This window comes from Cyclopterus lumpus, chromosome 22 (genome assembly GCF_009769545.1).
Source record: "Cyclopterus lumpus isolate fCycLum1 chromosome 22, fCycLum1.pri, whole genome shotgun sequence".
Lineage (NCBI taxonomy): Eukaryota > Metazoa > Chordata > Actinopteri > Perciformes > Cyclopteridae > Cyclopterus > Cyclopterus lumpus.
The window spans coordinates 775,282-789,763 of NC_046987.1; the positions used below are offsets into that span (position 1 = coordinate 775,282).

Genomic DNA, 14,482 nt, shown 5'->3' on the forward strand with positions numbered 1-14,482 from the left:
GCTGCCAACGACTCCTTGATGTATTTCTCCATGGCCTTCCAATTGGACAGGTTGTAAAGCCGGCTAGAAGGGAGAGGAGCGCCTGGGAGAAGATCTATGGCACAGTCATAAGGGCGGTGAGGAGGCAATGAGGGGGATAAGTCCTTACTGAACACCGTCCCTAGATCGTGATACTCAGCAGGGATGGTGGACAGGTCAGGGGACTGATGGGATTGGTGGTGATGTGGTGACCTCTGCAGGGGGCAGTGCTGATTGCAAGCAGGTAGAGAGACAAAAAGAGCTCCAGCCAAGGATTCTCCCTGCCGATGTGTTGGTTGTGCAACTTTAACCAGGGACGACCCAGGACTAGCGGGGGGTTAAGGAAGAAATTATGTTGAGCCGAATAATCTCAAAAGGGGCAGAAACAATGGGTAACTTGAGCAAACGGCTTGCCATCTAAGGGGGGTGGGGGGGGGAGACTGTAATCGTTCTAAGGGAAAACCAGCCTGGAGGGCCACATCACTTTCTAAGAAACTATCCTCAGCTCAGAAACCAGAGAATCAAAGTCAACATTTCATCCTTTAGGTGTTCGCCAAGCCCATTCCAAAACACCCCTCGCAATGCCTCATCGTTCCATCTAGAATCCGCTGCGAGTGTTCTAAATTCCACAGAGTAATCAGCCGCACTTCTGGGAACCTGGCAGAGATAGCAAGCAAGCATAGAGCCGCGTTACCCACGTGGTCGAACACACCCTTCATCCTGCAAATGAAGTCTTCATAAGAAAGGGTAGTTACTGCCAGATTAGAATTTACGGCCTCTGCCCAGGCTAGAGCCCTTCCTCTAAACAGCCCTAAAATATAACGTACCTTGGAAACGTTGGAGGGGAAGGTCAACGGCCGCTGGCTAAAAACCAGAGAACAGTGGAGAAGAAACCTCGGCAAAAAAAAGAGACATTTGATTTGTTCATTCTGAGATTCGGTCTGTCATTGCACGGTCATTATCGAATAGGGTCTAGAGATGCTGTTGATGTTGTCCAAGTAGAACTCCTTGGCTGGAAAGCGCCCTTGGGATGGCGTACTCCTGCGCCGGTTACTTTGGGTCCACATGGCCAGATCATTCTGTCATGGACCCAAAAGCAAGGACACGGAGCAGGAGTAATACACAATTATATTTATTTCAGGAGTTGAGATGGAAGAGGTGTGGGATCCGTGATGGTGTCGTGTCCTCTGCGGGCTGGTGGCTGGTTGGGTGGCTAGGTCATTCTCCAGGAGAGTTCCTGGGAAGCAGAGAGGCTGTGGCTGGGAAAGCACAAGTTTACCGACAAGATGTATATCAGAAATCCAAGAGGCCCTAGTAATCTTTCCAGGAATGTGAACTGACGATCTGGTGAGGAGTTGAGGGAGAACTGAGGTATATATGCTGTGGGGCTTGATGAGGGAACGCGTTCCATGTGTGTGGGTTGATTGGCAGCAGGTGGGGGAAAAGAAGGCCACGCCCAGGCTGACACCCATATGACAAACAGGGGATCATGACAGTTACCGTGTCCTCTTTTCCATATATGGGACGTTTTCATGAAACAGTGCCTCCAGATGTCGAGTTATATCAGGCAGAGAAGTGTGGGTGGAAGCCAGTTTAGACTAGAAAGCTTTTTATTCAAAGGATTTACTAAAATCATATCATAACACTCCCATACATCATTCAGTGGGCATTGAACATTCACGAAGAAATATAACATTCAGACACTAGATGTCAAATCACTGAAAAACAAAAGACTTTCAAATTCCAACCTTCAAACTAAACATTCAAGTGTGTGATGGAAAATGTAAAGTAAAATCATATAAACATTTACCTTTGACAAAAAAACAATGAGACACTACTGGCAAGTAAAACATGACTGAAGGAAAACCTCACCCTTAGATATTGTTTCAGAGTTAATTACATCCCAGCTGCAGGTTCTCTGATAAATAACCTCTAGAAGAACAGATTGCCCTTGTTTGTGCTCGAAGATCTCTAAACCTACATCACTTTGTGATTCCCTAAAGCTTTTGCATTTACCAGTGGTTCCTATGACAACAAGTAGTGCCATGCTCCTTGTTCAAAGATGTCCCTCTTACCTTTTGTGATGGACTGACAACCAAATACAGTCATTTTAGAGCACATGTATACTGTTTATCTTAATTGGAGCTTCTGGAAATGATCAATGGGAATGAGAAAATTCTCCACCAAGATCAGATTGAAAATACCAGTTTTTAACATTTAAATTTGGTGTTGGTTTATTTTTAGGACAAAAGGTTGAGTTGCGGATAATTAGTCCTGATTTCATAGTAGTGAACCATTTAGATTTCAACAATGTAGTGCAAGTTGCCACAGATCACTCCAGCATCTTCATAATGGGCACAGTTATGTGTGCCCACACCAGCATGTTTGCAGTCCAGCAGGCTGGACTCGGTTCCTACACACTGAACATCATCCAGAAGAATCTGCAGATCTTTCCCCTCCCCGAACTCTGAATTTTTGGCTGCCTTCAGAGCATACCTGAAGCCCAGCTGCCGGCAAACCACTGCAGCATTCTTGGTGGTCCATAGGTCATCACACACGGTGCCCCAGTCCCTGTTAACGTAGATCTCCACCCGTCCACGGTCGCTGCGGCCCTGTTCATCCCCAACCAGCCTCACCACTCCATTCTGGAGCTCGGGTGTACTTTCCGTTCTGGATTTGCCCTTCCTGTGTCTGCCTTTCCGCCTCAATTGTTTTGTTGATTTGGTGGTAGTTGTGGTTGGTAACGGGGTGGTCGGTTCTGGTCCTCCTAGACGATCAATTAACTCTTGGAGCCAGTCGAAGGGCTCCGTGGGTGGTGGCTCAGGCAGGGTTTTCTTTGGTGGCTCAACACCAATTAATACTAAAGGAGAATGAAAAAAACAAAATGTGAATATAAACTAATGACTGTTACAGATTGAATTGGTTTTGTAATTAGTCAGTAGTGAGGTAGTGTACTCACTTTCCTGGGGAACAAACTTGATGAGGTTGCTTTTCACTCTAACAGGAAGAGGGTCATAGTGACATTGTCTTGGTGGAGCACGTCTGAAAACGAGTAACAAAACCGAATGAAATATTGTTGCACATAAGAGACAATAATATAAGCAGGCGGACAAAAACACAATATGTTCCAGTCTTTTGTGAAGCATCTCAAGCCACAACAATGGCGAGGAACAGTTAAATAAGCTGAATGGCTGTGAGAGCAGAGAGAGCCCTGAGCTGTCCGAAGCATGCAAAGGAGTGAGATTTAGGATGGCAGGCCTCTCACTTTACTACCAATACTGCTTCATTTACATTTTTATATGAATTTATATAAATACAGACGGGCAATTTTATCTCCATATACAGCAAAGGAAAACACTGATCTAAACTTACATTCAGGCCAAATATGATCCTGATACTACACATCCCTCAGGCTCACAGAGAAGAATGACATGCTTGTGTTTGTAATAAGGAACAGATGTATGTCTATTTCCAAGAACTATATATACTATCTACACAGTGAGCAGTTATTGTACATGACAAATTACACACTACATTTCCTTTGTGTTATGTAGGTAGAAACACAAGGAAGAAAAACAAAGTAATGAAAAGGAGAAAGGAGGTTTGCTCCATGGTATAACCCTCAGACCCGCAAACTAAAGCAAACTTCACAAAAGCAAACTTCACAAAAGCTCGAAAGCATATGGTGTTCCACCAATCTGTAAGAATCACGCCTAGTTTGGCGTGATTAAAACATATAAAAAGGCTCTCCGTAATGCCAGAGCCGCCAGAGTGCTGCGTTCGACACCATTGATCATGACATCCTATTACAGAGACTGGATCAGTCGATTGGCATTTCAGGTACCGCACTAAGTTGGTTTAAATCCTATTTATCAGATCGATCTCAATTTGTATTTGTAAACGATGAAGCCTCAATGACCACCAACGTTATTCACGGAGTTCCACAAGTTCTGTGCTTGGACCAATTTTACTTACTTTATATATGCTTCCTTTGGGCAACATTATCAGGAAACATAAACTTTCATTACTATGGAGATGATACTCAATTATATCTATCGATCAAACCAGAGGAGACCAACCAGCTCGCTAAAATTCAAGCATGTCTTAAAGACATTACTCGGCCCTGAACACCTCAGAGATCAATTATCTGGTGATGTGGTTTCTGTAGATGGCATTGCCCTGGCATCCAACACCACTGTAAAGAATCTCGGCGTTATCTTTGACCGAGACTTGTCCTTTAACTCCCACGTTAAGCAAATCTCAAGGATTGCATTTTTTCATCTATGTAACATTTCAAAAATCAGGCACATCTTGTCTCAAAAAGATGCAGAAAAGCTGGTTCACGCGTGTGTTACTTCCAGACTAGATTACTGCAACTCCTTATTATCACACTGCTCTAATAAGTCTCTTAAATCCCTCCAGTTAATCCAGAATGCTGCAGCTCGTATACTCACAAAAACTAAGAAAATAGATCACATTACTCCCATATTAGCTGCTCTGCACTGGCTCCCTGTAAAATCAAGAATCATATTTAAAATCACATACAAAGCAATAATAGCTAAATATGTGACACACTGAGCAAGAGTGAGCGTGAGAGGGAGCGGAAGAGAAGGAAGCCATCGCTAGCTGCTAAGCTGGCAACCGGAAGTGATGCAATATGCTTATCGGTAGAGAGAGATGATGCGTTAAGGCAGCCTTTATTGTTGCGGGTGACTTGAACCACTCTTTACTCCCCAAATTTTACCAACATGTTTACTCTTTTGCCTCCTCTGTTCTGGACTACACCGGTCTCAACACACGGACTGGAGTATCTTTGCCATTCAGGCCCGCTTGGACTCCCACACGGACATAGACTCTTTTGCCTCCTCTGTTCTGGACTACATCAGCACCAAAATCAATAGTGTTACCTTCCTCAAACACATTACAACGTTACCAAATCAGAAGCCGTGGATGAGCAGAGAGGTCCGCTTACTACTGACGGCACGCGACACCGCCTTCAGATCAGGTGATGCGCAAGCTTACAGCTCATCCAGAGACAACCTGAAGAGGGGCATCAAGAGAGCCAAGGAGATCCATACCCTAAGGACTGAGGAATACTTTAACAACAACTCCGACCCTGATGCATATGGCAAGGCATCCAGGCCATTACGGATTACAAACCCCCCAATACCACCCCCCCAACCACCGAAACCTCCCTCCCTGTTGAGCTGAACATCTTTTATGTTCGTTTTGACAGGGACAACCAGAAGGCCTGCTCTCTATACCTTAAACTTGGTCTTTACCTCATGATCATTTTATAAGCAGGGTTCATACACATTTTGACCAATGGATTTCCATGACTTTTTCATGACAAAACATTTTGTGAAATCTCGGTGTATACATGAAAATGTAGTATTTAAACTAACAACGAGAATTCCAAAGCATACAGTATACCTTCAATGAAATTAAATTTATTCTTATAATCAAACTATCTATTTGGACTATAAATAGTGGTTCAGGCTTTCGTCAATCAGAATGACATCAGCCCTTTGCTTCAAGACTCTTTGAAGTGAGGAGCGAGCCCGACCCCGATAGCTTATGGCAAAAGCTATCGGGGAACATTCGTTGAAATAGCAGGCTGGCATCTTCGGATGATTTAAAAGAATAATGCGAATTGGCAACGTTTAGTGCTCACATTACCTCCACAGTTAAGACTTCACTTTTCTTTACAGCATCGGTTATCAACCCCTGCTTGTTACCGAAAAGAGAGGCGTGCTGCTCGGAGTAGCAGTTGCCCTCGCTGTGGTGCGATAGCCGGTGATGGGGGTGCTGTAGCTTTGCTAGCTGTAGCTTTTCTAGCAGCAGTGCTCTGTCTGCTTCCGTTAGCATGGCTCGTTCATGCCGGCACTCCCATGTTTGAAATGTAAAATCTTTTGCCACCACACACACAACATTGTGTTCGTCTGGGTCTTTGTATGTTGTAACCCATGACATGTACTTTTCCATATGTAGCCAATCATGGTTAAATCTACACTTTCCTGGCATAGTGGATTATCTCGACCGCTTCCCTGAGCTATTGTTTTTTATGGCCACCAAATTCAAGAATGTCTTAAAGACATAAAAAAATGGATGACCTGCAACTTCCTGATGTTAAACTCAGACAAAACTGAAGTTATTTTACACCTCAGAGATCAATTATCTGGTGATGTGGTTTCTGTAGATGGCATTTCCCTGGCATCCAACCCACTGTAAAGAATCTCGGCGTTATCTTTGACCGAGACTTGTCCTTTAACTCCCACGTTAAGCAAATCTTAAGGACTGCATTTTTTCATCTACGTAACATTTAAAAAATCAGGCACATCTTGTCCCAAAAAGATGCAGAAAAGCTGGTTCACGGGTTTGTTACTTACAGACTAGATTACTGCAACTCCTTATTATCAGGCTGCTTAAGTCCCTCCAGTTAATCCAGAATGCTGCAGCTCGTGTACTCACAAAAACTAAGAAAAGAGATCACATTACTCCTGTATTAGCTGCACTGCACTGGCTCCCTGTAAAATCAAGAATCACATGTAAAAGTCTTCACCTCACCTACAAAGCCTTGATTGGTGATGCACCATCACATCTTAAGGAGCTTGTTGTACCATATTGCCCCACTGCGCTCACTAAATGCGAGGCTACTCATGGTTCCTAGAGTCCAACAAATTAGGATGGGAACCAGAGCCTTCAGTTATCAAGCTCCTCTTTTATGGAACCAGCTTCCACTTTCAGTCCGGAAGGCAGACACAGTCACCTCATTTAAGAATAGACTTAAGACTTTCCTGTTTAATAGCCCTTATAGTTAGGGCTGAATCAGGTTTGCCCTGGTCCAGCCCCTAGGTATGCTGCTATAGGCTTATAGGCTGCTGGGGGATGTTTTAGGATACACTGAGCACCTATCTCCTCTTCTCTCTCTCCTTATGGATGAATGTACATCTCTCCATTGCACCTTACTAACTCTGCTTCCTCCCCGGAGTCGTTGTGACTTCACGTCTCATAGGGTCCATTTGACCTGGCGGTGTCTGATGCCTGGTGAGCCGGCCTCCCGCGTTGGCCCTGCTGATTGCCCGCCCCCCCTCCTCTCTACCTCCTTCTGTTTCATGGATTGGAGTTCCATTCATACATTGTCATATTAGGATACACTGAGCACCTATCTCCTCTTCTCTCTCTCCTTATGGATGAATGTACATCTCTCCATTGCACCTTACTAACTCTGCTTCCTCCCCGGAGTCGTTGTGACTTCACGTCTCATAGGGTCCATTTGACCTGGCGGTGTCTGATGCCTGGTGAGCCGGCCTCCCGCGTTAGCCCTGCTGATTGCCCGCCCCCCCGCCCCCCCTCCTCTCTACCTCCTTCTGTTTCATGGATTGGAGTTCCATTCATACATTGTCATATTCATGTAATGTGTTTATGTAACTCTGTAATGCTGTTCATTCTGTACACGTGACATCTATTGCATCTGTCCATCCGGGGAGAGGGATCCTCCTCTGTTTCTTCCCTTTTTTCCCTGTGAAAGGTTATTTTTGGGGAGTTTTTCCTGATCCGATGTGAGGTCCTGGGACAGGGATGTCGTATGTGTACAGATTGTAAAGCCCTCTGAGGCAAATTTGTAATTTGTGATATTGGGCTATACAAAATAATCTGAATTGAATTATGTTACTCAGTGTTTAAAACCGTTAAAACTGCCGCAACATAGACCTTTCCATATCTTTAGGCCCTAGCAGTGACAGTAATGGACTAAACCTTCTTGTCTCTGTTCTGTATGAGCAAGATCAACCGGACACATCCACAGTGTTGAACTGACTGAGTGGCTGAGTGGAGCGCTTGCAAAAAACTATACCAATGCACATGTTCTGCTGAAACCTAAATATACCTGAAATAATCCTGGACAGTGTCTTGAAGAAGACTGTGGACAGTCATGTCTTCATCACTGCCAGTCACCTGCACCTTCGAAACGCAGGCAGGAATACATAGCTGCAGAGTTCCTTTTACTCACCTGGAGGGGTCCACGATTTTATAAATGACTCCTGAAGGTGATGTGGCACTCGGTATTCCAGTTGACATGAAGTACAGTTCGCCTGACAAAACATTACATTAAGATGACATTACACATGGACAGATTACAACTAGTGCAAAACTCAAGATGCATTCTGAGTTTGAGGGCGTGCATGTGATCATGTATTACCAGCTTCATCCTCTGCAAAGGAGATGATGTACTGGTGGTAGTTGTTGATGAGTCCAGGGAAGGCACAGGTCAGGCCCTTCCCCATACATATCTCATTGTATTTCCATCTCCCTGTGTTTCTGTCTTCCCGCAGACTCATCAAACGCCTGAAAAAAGAATGAAATCTACAATCTCTAATGTGCAGTGCAATTAATGATTGATCGTCGTGTGAACTTTTTTGCCGTACTAACAAGTATTGTTTACTTTTACTTTGGTTTATGTTTTCCTACATGTCCCAAAGTACTTTTAAACAGCCTTTGAGATAATGCCTTAAGAGGCTTTACAGTCTGAACAGCATATAACTCTCTCTGTCCTTTGACCTTCATTTCAGAGAAGGAAAAAACTCTTAAACACACAGAAGATGAGCAAGAGACAGACACACAATTTATATTCTATCCAGAATAACATAATTAAATTAGACAATTGTGAAATTATACATTGAATGTATCAAATGCAGGTATTGCAGGCATTAAACAAACACCTATGCCAGTTATCTTTAGGCTTATGTTTGACATCACGTTGTTACCATTCCTCAAAAGCATTTAACAACAGCAGTTTCTGAGGTTGGTGTTATTTTGAAGAAATATTTACCAGATTCGACCTTACCCGCTCATGAAGTCTCCAAATATGTACATGCCGTTCATGTTGGGGTATTCACAGCCTCGGTACACATAGCCACCAGTCACTGACTTGCCCATCTTGTGAGGGTATGCATAAATAGGGAGGACATCATCTGTGAACAATCCCGAGGGTCATTATTGGTATTGTTGAGTTCATCCTTCATCTTATTTAGCCATTTCGTTACAATGAAGCCATTTGTTTACTTAATTAAACATGCTTTTATGTGTAAAAGTAGATTTAAAAGGTTAATACATATATTTTTATATTATTTTAAATAATATGATTATGGCTAATGATTATACGTCCAACTGAATGCCAGTGTGTGGTTCCTTTTAGGGGTATTTCTTTAGCAAATATTGGAAACAAGCGTAGTAATCCCACAAAAACGGCATGGTGACAGTTATACATAGTAGAGAGAACAATGAAATTTCTACTAATTTGAAGTGACTTGTGATGCCTAATGCCCGGGCTACACTGCCAGCTGCCTCGCTGAACTTCTGCATCTCTCACCCGTTTCATGTCCACACAGACTGTGCTGCTGCTACCAGTCCTTCTTTCCACATAAAGTTAGCATTTTATAATTGCCAGCATGTTCCATTTATATATATATATATATATATATATATATATATATATATATATATATATATATATATATATATATATATATATATATATGTAGAAATATATATCTGTATATATAAATATATATCTCTATATATAAATAAATATATATATATATAGAGAGATAGTTCTGGCCCTTCATGACAACGATTGGAGACGCTGCTGTACGCAGTCGAAAGAGGAAACTATTTTCCGAACATAGCATGCCTACCTAGCGAGCTGTTGGCACACAGCTTCTTGTCGTAGCAAGAGAAGCCCTCCTTGGCTCTCCATCCGAAGTTTCGACCTTTCTCAATGATGTCAATCTCTTCAAACTTGTTCTGGCCCACATCCCCGCAGAAGATACGCCCTTTGCCCTCTTTGGTCCATTGGTCACCCCGATCCACAGAACACCTCCACATATTGCGGACCCCGTAAGCATAAATCTCAGGTCGTGCCCCCCGCTCCTGTATGAAGGGGTTATCTGGAGGAATTCTGTACAATGGGCCTCTCTCATTGTCATTCACATCAATGCGGAGAACTTTACCCAACAGAGCTGACCTAAAATAGATGTGGTAATATAGAAAAAGTCAGATTTGATCTCAAATGCAAAGAAACATACAATTACTCTTTAAAAAAAATGTGTATGACTAAAATAAGGATCAGATTGTAGCCCAATAAGGTTCTTTGCCACATATTCTAAAATTGGGAATATTCTTGGTTGCTTCAGATCATTTGAGGTGTAGTTTCAGAAACCTTTGTGGACATCTTACTTGTTCTGGGCATTCCCATATTTCCCAAAGGGATCTCCTGCCATTCCACCATCCCCTGTGAAAACATACAAGTAGCCATCATCTGCAAATAGAAGTTGCCCTCCATTGTGATTGGATGCTGGTTCATCAATCTCCAAAATAACCCTGGAAGGAAAGTGGACATGAAAAGTAAGAAAAGACAAAGAGCTGGTATTGGACCATTGCTGTTTGCTAACCTAGATCAGTCCATACCTACCGCTCAGAGGCATGATCCACCACATTCATGTCTTTGGCTGAAACATGGAACTCACTAATCCTAATCCTCTCATCAAAACCCACCTCCACTGAGTAATACACATAGAGCTTCCCATTGTATTTGTACTTGGGGTGAAAGGTGAGTCCTAGAAAGCCTCTCTCGTCACCTTCCCATGATGACGTTAACACCGTCCTAGTAATGTTCAAAAAAGGTCTCTCCAGTTTGGACCGCTCAGGAAGATAAATCCACACCAAACCTACTTGTTCCGCCACAAAAAACCGATGCGTGCCATCGTTGGCATGCACCATGGCAAGCGGGTTCTGCAACCCGTTCGCAACTTCTTCCAGGCACAGCTGGAGACAACCCTCAGAGTCTGACTGAACCCGGCCCAGATTCTGGGTGAGCTTCTGGCTGCTGAGGAGGTGAGGGTAACAGTAGTCCACATCGTCAAGCTTCAGATACTGGCAGAGAAGTGTTTGGTCTTCTTTGATTTCGGCTGTGTGTGGGTCGTCAGACAGGAACGGGATGGTGGCGCTGCACTTCTTCCAAAACTGGGAGCAGTACTCAGGACAGAGGCCAGGGATGGTCCTGACTGGGGTGCTTGGGTCCTCCGCATCAAAGAGGTGAGCTGCATATGGAGAGCATTCCTGAGCAGATACAGAAGAGAGGTGAGGAGAGAAGGCAATAATGAGAAAGACTGAGGATGATGTGTAGTAAGTAGAGATTTTATTAAATGTGCATTAACTGTTGTTTGGTCCATTTTATCACCTACCAACTGTGTAGCAAGATCTACATTTGTATTTATTTCAAGTCATGTTTCTGTCCAATTGATGAATATAACATTGATTTTATTTATTTTTTGTCTTGATCAGCTCAGTCGTCCCGTTATGTGGCACACTATGTTCACCAGCTAACTGTCACTAACTGTCTGCTGTTCAGTGATGGGCAGGTAGTGTGCAGTGTGTTTGTCAGAGCTTCTCTCTGAAGACAGCTGCCTGCTGCTGCTGAAACCGGGTTGATGAAAGCAAGTTCTCCTCAGTGTCAGGTGAAAATTATTTGTGGGTTCATCACCACAACCAACTCCTTTCACCTTGCACAAAGTAATTTGATCAATAGTAAGCTACACATATTGATTGGAGCAGCTTTAATAAGATATAATTATTCATATTGCCAACAATAAATGATTTGTTTGTTTAGCTAATTGATTAGCTGATTTGATTGTAAAACTGTGTAAAATAGATTGATTATCCAAAGTTTTTAAAATATAGCAGTTACACAAATAAAAGACATTATAGCCTGCTATAGGAAATGTTGGTACTGTCATTAATAAGTAACTGTCAACTAACACAAGAGGCTGCTATGTCATATTTAAGTGCATGCAAGCATATAATGTTTTTAAGAAATGTTCATAAATACAAGCAACAACGTGCTACATAGAGATAGTGACAGGGAAACCCATACTAGTAAGCCTGTTGTGAGATCCGATGATCCCAGAAATAAATACAGTTGCATAATCAACATCTCAGAGGTCTCAAGGCTTCCATCCCTTAAAACTGTAGGAGTTTTCAGAGAAATCAGTCATCTATGACTTTACCTCCATTCAGCTCATCAGTTAACTTCATGAAAAGAGGATGCCTTAACATTTTGTACATTTAATCTACGATCATATCATTCTGTTGAACAGTTTCGTAGTCATTCTTCTGCTTAGTTTCGCTGTTTGTCACAGTAATGGCGCATGAGCCAAACGACCTTTGTCCATCATGCCTACCTGGCATAGCAGCTCCAGGACGAACCCAGCACAGTTGGCATATCCATAATGATCAAAATGATCCATAATCTGGTAGTACTTTGTCATCAGCTCTTGGTCCCTCTGATAATCACAGCAGCCAAACTCCTTGTACATGACGCAAAACTCCAGCTCCCTGAGCGGTCGGAAGGGCGGCTTAAAGTCCAGACACTGCGGGTGTGACAAGACACGTGCGAGTACACACACTGCCAAAATACAACAAATGACAATCGGCGAGAGCCACAGTCGACCCGAGCCTTCTCCGTAACACCGCTGCATTTTGGCGTGCGTTGGTTGGAGATCGTGGAAGGTAAAGATGTGCAGAAGCGACTTCCTGTGTGCACTTTGCCCTGACTCAGTCGTCCCGTTATGTGGCCATCTGACGTGGTGCACCGCTGGGTCAACCCGGGCTGCAGCGTCGGGAGCGCGGACTCAAACCATCTGCTGTCCCGGAACATCTGCACACTTGGAGGAAGGGAGGGATAGTTAGCAGTTACCACTACTAATGCTAATAATAACGCATCACCAGGATAGTTATAGTAATAGTGACGTCGCAGTCTAAAAGAATATCCCTCTTCAATCCCAGTATATTTCATCTCAATGAAAACGAAAAAGTCCGTCATCTTAATCACAATTAGAGCACACATGCATTGTGGTCCTGTGGGTTCTTCTGTTATCGTTATTGTAGTTTAAGCATTATCTTTTGCAACATATTATTGTTGAATAATCATGCATCTCAGCTCCTTCTGCCCAGCAGAGGGCGAACTTGCCCAGTGTGAATCGTTTCACTCCTGTAGCCTATAGTCGCCATAACTGTTATAATATTGATGGTATTAGACCTACTGGTATATCAATATGAATAGCCTACCTAGGCTACTGAAACGCTGCACACTACACCTAGTCTATTTTTCAAATCCAGGTCATGGCATGGGGAAATATGAATATTTAAAATACAAATGGATTTAATGAAGCGCGACTATTAATGAATAGGCTGGCGTTCAAACTTTAACTCAAGAAATGCACTTATTTTAGCAAACGTATTCATGGTGGCATTTAAGAATAAGTGTAGGAATGGGTGAGTGATGACAAATAGTGTGAAAGCGCGTTGAGTGGTCAGAAGACTAGAAAAGATCCATACAAGTACAGGTCCATTTAACATTTATGTCTTTGTGATCTTGAAAACAGATTCAATAGTAGGCTATATGGAACATCACTACACGAAAATTGAGCGCAAGAGTGCAAATTATTACCAGTTTCACAAGCCTATATTGAGACTATTGACCTTCTGGAAGCCACATGTGTCCTATATTCCAGATGTTGCTTGCTTGGTATTTCCTGAGGTGTTAACATCCCACCTAATGAAGACCCTGGAGAGGTTGGTCCTTGTACATCTCCGCCCCATGGTGCGCTCATCTCTGGACCCACTTCACTTTGCTTATCAATCTGTCTTCGGGGTGGATGACGCTGTCATCTACCTCCTTCTGCATCTGCCTTTCTCACCTGGAAAAGGCTGAAAGCACTGTGAGAGTCATGTTTTTAGAATTCTCCAGTGCCTTCAACACATCCAGCCTTTGCTTCTGAGGGACAAGCTGGAGCCGACGGGGGTGGACCACCACCTCACTGCATGGATCCTGGACTACCTCACCAACCATCCACAGTATGTTCGGATACAGGAGTGTGAGTCAGACCTAGTGTGCTGCAGCATTGGGGCCCCACAAGGAACAGTTCTGGCACCATTCCTCTTTACACTTCGGACTTTAAACACAACTCTGCTAACTGCTACATACAGAAGTTCTCTGATGACTCTGCAATTGTCGGCCTCATTTCTGCAGACGATGACAGGGAATACAGGGAACTTAACCAGGACTTTATAGAATGGTGCCAGCGGAACTGCCTCCAGATCAACTCTGGTAAAACCAAAGAGATGATGGTGGACCGCCGGGGTAAACGCTCTCCTCCGGAACCAGTGAACATCCAGGGAATGCATTGAGATTGTAAAATCTTATAAGTACCTGGGTGTTAACTTGAACAATAAACTGGATTGGACTGACCACATACATGCACTATATAAAAAGGGACACAGCAGACTCTTTCTGCTGAAGAGACTGAGGTCTTCAGGAGTGCAGGGAGCACTTCTTTGACTCTGTGGTAGCATCAGCCATCTTCTATGCAGTGGTCTTCTGGAGAAGCAGCATCTCGACAGCTGA

General features: G+C 43.4%; 1 protein-coding gene across 1 annotated transcript; it reads right to left on the reverse strand.

Moving 5' to 3' along the window:
• Positions 1–2,315: 2,315 nt before the first annotated feature.
• On the reverse strand, positions 2,316–12,554 carry hhipl1 (HHIP-like 1). Its single transcript, XM_034525222.1, has 9 exons — positions 12,258–12,554; positions 10,490–11,136; positions 10,255–10,398; positions 9,714–10,042; positions 8,864–8,990; positions 8,219–8,364; positions 8,030–8,111; positions 2,978–3,060; positions 2,316–2,878 (listed from the first exon to the last, which is right to left on the reverse strand). Exons 1-9 carry the CDS (start codon positions 12,552–12,554, stop codon positions 2,316–2,318), a joined length of 2,418 nt encoding a protein of 805 aa, XP_034381113.1.
• Between the last annotated feature and the right edge of the window lie 1,928 nt (positions 12,555–14,482).

Excerpts from the sequence above, each read along its gene's own strand:
- hhipl1 (XM_034525222.1), bottom strand. The coding sequence starts at position 12,554 with ATGCAGCGGTGTTACGGAGAAGGCTCGGGTCGACTGTGGCTCTCGCCG. Across the intron at positions 8,365-8,863 it reads TTTGGAGACTTCATGAGCGG|GCGTTTGATGAGTCTGCGGG; the intron begins GTAAGGTCGAAT and ends TTCTTTTTTCAG. Across the intron at positions 3,061-8,029 it reads AAAATCGTGGACCCCTCCAG|ACGTGCTCCACCAAGACAAT; the intron begins GTGAGTAAAAGG and ends ACTCGTTTTCAG.